The sequence below is a fragment of the Sardina pilchardus genome, chromosome 10 (genome assembly GCF_963854185.1).
Source record: "Sardina pilchardus chromosome 10, fSarPil1.1, whole genome shotgun sequence".
In the NCBI taxonomy this organism is placed as follows: Eukaryota; Metazoa; Chordata; class Actinopteri; order Clupeiformes; family Clupeidae; genus Sardina; species Sardina pilchardus.
Genome location: NC_085003.1, coordinates 32,196,190 through 32,198,689, shown reverse-complemented (window position 1 = coordinate 32,198,689; position 2,500 = coordinate 32,196,190). Strand labels below are relative to the sequence as shown.

At 43.6% G+C, this 2,500-nt stretch overlaps 1 protein-coding gene across 1 annotated transcript in view; it reads left to right on the top strand.

The window, feature by feature from the left end:
- Positions 1 to 2,500, top strand: part of LOC134093928 (UPF0606 protein KIAA1549-like) — a 9,802-nt gene that overhangs the window by 85 nt on the left and 7,217 nt on the right. The window contains exons 1-3 of the mRNA XM_062547237.1: positions 1 to 116; positions 263 to 492; positions 878 to 1,016. The exon at positions 1 to 116 is cut by the window's left edge and continues 85 nt beyond it. Coding sequence (XP_062403221.1) covers positions 1 to 116; positions 263 to 492; positions 878 to 1,016 — 485 coding nt within the window. The remainder of the gene's footprint in view (positions 117 to 262; positions 493 to 877; positions 1,017 to 2,500) is intronic.

Below are 2,500 nucleotides of genomic sequence, written 5' to 3'. Positions count from 1 at the left end.
CCAAGCGCTTGACCAATAAGATCCAGCTGATCGCCATGCAGCCCATGCCCGCTCTGCCTGCACACAGCCCGACCGTGATGGACCGTGGCAACGAAAACGCCAAGATAAACAAGGAGGTGGGTGCCCTTCACAAATGACCCCTATAATAACCACTGCTCAAATACCCAACTCTCACCCACCGACCTAAGGCCGTATGTTTCAGTAAGTGTGAATTAAAAGGGGGATTGTGTGTGTGTGTGTGTGTGTGTGTGTGTGTGTGTAGATCCAGGTAGCGTTAAGGCACAAGTCGGAAATCGAGCACCACCGCAACAAGATCCGCCTGCGAGCCAAGCGGAAAGGCCACTACGACTTCCCCGCCATGGACGACCTGACCGATGGGGCCGGGGACCCCAAGGAGCAGGACCGCATCTACCAGAAGGCCCAGCAGCAGATCGACAAGATCCTGGACCCCGACACACACCTGCCCCTGCCCTTCACTGAGCCCAAGAAAAGGTCAGAGGTCAAAGAATGACCTGGGGTCAGGTTGGGGTCGTCCTCAAGTCAGTGTGTGTCTGGTTATGCCAGGCTATCGCCCTTCACCAATAATTGCAAACCTTTCGATATGAGTGGAAAGTGTGCAGTCCTTTCACTTGAGGTGTTCAGTTTATTTGGACGGTCCACCCCCCCCCCCCCCCCCCACACACACACACACACACAGAAACGATGTGGCAGGCTGCAGTTGTGAAGAGAGGGTTTTATTGTGAGGAAGTCATATTGTCAGTTCAGAATTGGTAGATGTGAAGTTGATTTACTGAGAATGTTAAATGAAGAACTGTGTTGAACTAAAATGATGAATCCTCTGGTGTAATTAATTTGTATGTGTGTCTGTGTGTGTTAGTGGAAGGGGAAGGCGTTCTCCTAAGTCTAAGAAGAAGACGGGACACCTAAACGGTGAAGCAGACCGGGACCAGCTCATCACCGCGGAGACGGACGGAACGTACCGGAAGTATCCGGGAGTCAACAACTTTGCTTACGTGGTGTGTGATCATTTCTGTCTCCCTCTGACTCTTCCTCTGCTCTTTTCTTTCTCTCTCTCACACTTTCAGTGTCAGTTTGATGCCAGTTGAATTTCAATGTGACAGAAGTCTCTCTTTTTGTGATTGTCAAGTCCTAACTCATACTTTTCTAATTTATTACCGTATATTGTCCACAGTGCACACCTACACACATGCAAACACACTCACACACACACACACACACACACACACACACACACACACACACACACACACACACACACACACTCCCTGATTTACTATGTTGTCAACATGCTCCAGTAGTGTTCATGATGCGCCAGGCTTTTAATTAAAGCTGCTGGGAACAAAGTCAATATCATTGATCAGAGTGCAGCGTGTCATGAGACAGCCCAACAAATCACACAGCAAAGGCTGCCTCCACATTTATTTATTTACATGTCTAGTGGTGTGTTCCTGTCTCTCTCTTTCTCTCTCTCTCTCTGTGTGTGTGTGTGTGTGTGTTTGTGTGTGTGTATCTGTGTTTGTACGTGTGTTTAGAAGGTGCACAAAGACACAACAAGCTAGATTCTCGATGCATTTAGTTGAGAAATTACACAAACAACCTTTGGTATTCAGTAGGTCCGTTACACAATACAACATGCAGCAGGATACAATTATACTGTATTATTACTCTTTTAATTAGATTTAGTCTACTTTTAGTGTATTGTTTATTGATGTCATTGTAAGTTCTTTTGGATAAAATTGTTTGCTAATATCCATAAACATTAAGGGTGTCAAATTTTCGTGATTTCGAACATCTCAATTTCGAACTTCGAACTCAAAGGTAGAATCAACGATTCAGCCACACCCCCAATGTCGCGTCATGGGTGTGAAAGTGTTTTGTTTTTCATTCACGTCAGTTAGCCTAACACTAATTAAGCCCACTCAACTTAACAAGTAAAAAGATGATCTAGCTAACAGCTTACAGTCCAAAATGACTTTAAGGCTTAAAATGCACATTGATAAGTACTTAGCCAATGAACACTAACCTTGGGTCTCTTCGGAGTGTGCGCAAACATTGAAATTATCATTCTGTGTTCACATGTCTGTTTAACGTTTCATTTGTCCTTTTGTTCTTTTGAACGGTTTCAAAATAAAATGGGCAAAGAGAAATAAATAACATAAGGAATGCATTAAAAAATCATTTTTTAAAAAGATGGAAAATCGAATCGAATCGTGACTTTAAAAATGGAAAATTATATTGATTCGAGGATTCGGAGAATCGTGACACCCCTAATAAACATGCACAGTATACCACAGTAATATCTACTCCAGGAGAACATATTTACACCAGTAATATCTACACCAGGAGAATATTGTTCTCATCTCATCTCACCTCTCTATCTCTTAGTTTTTATTGACTTACTGTAACATTTTACAACCTCTCTCTCTCTCCCTCCCTCCTTTTCTCTCTCTCTCTCTATCTCTCTCTCCCTCCTTCTCTC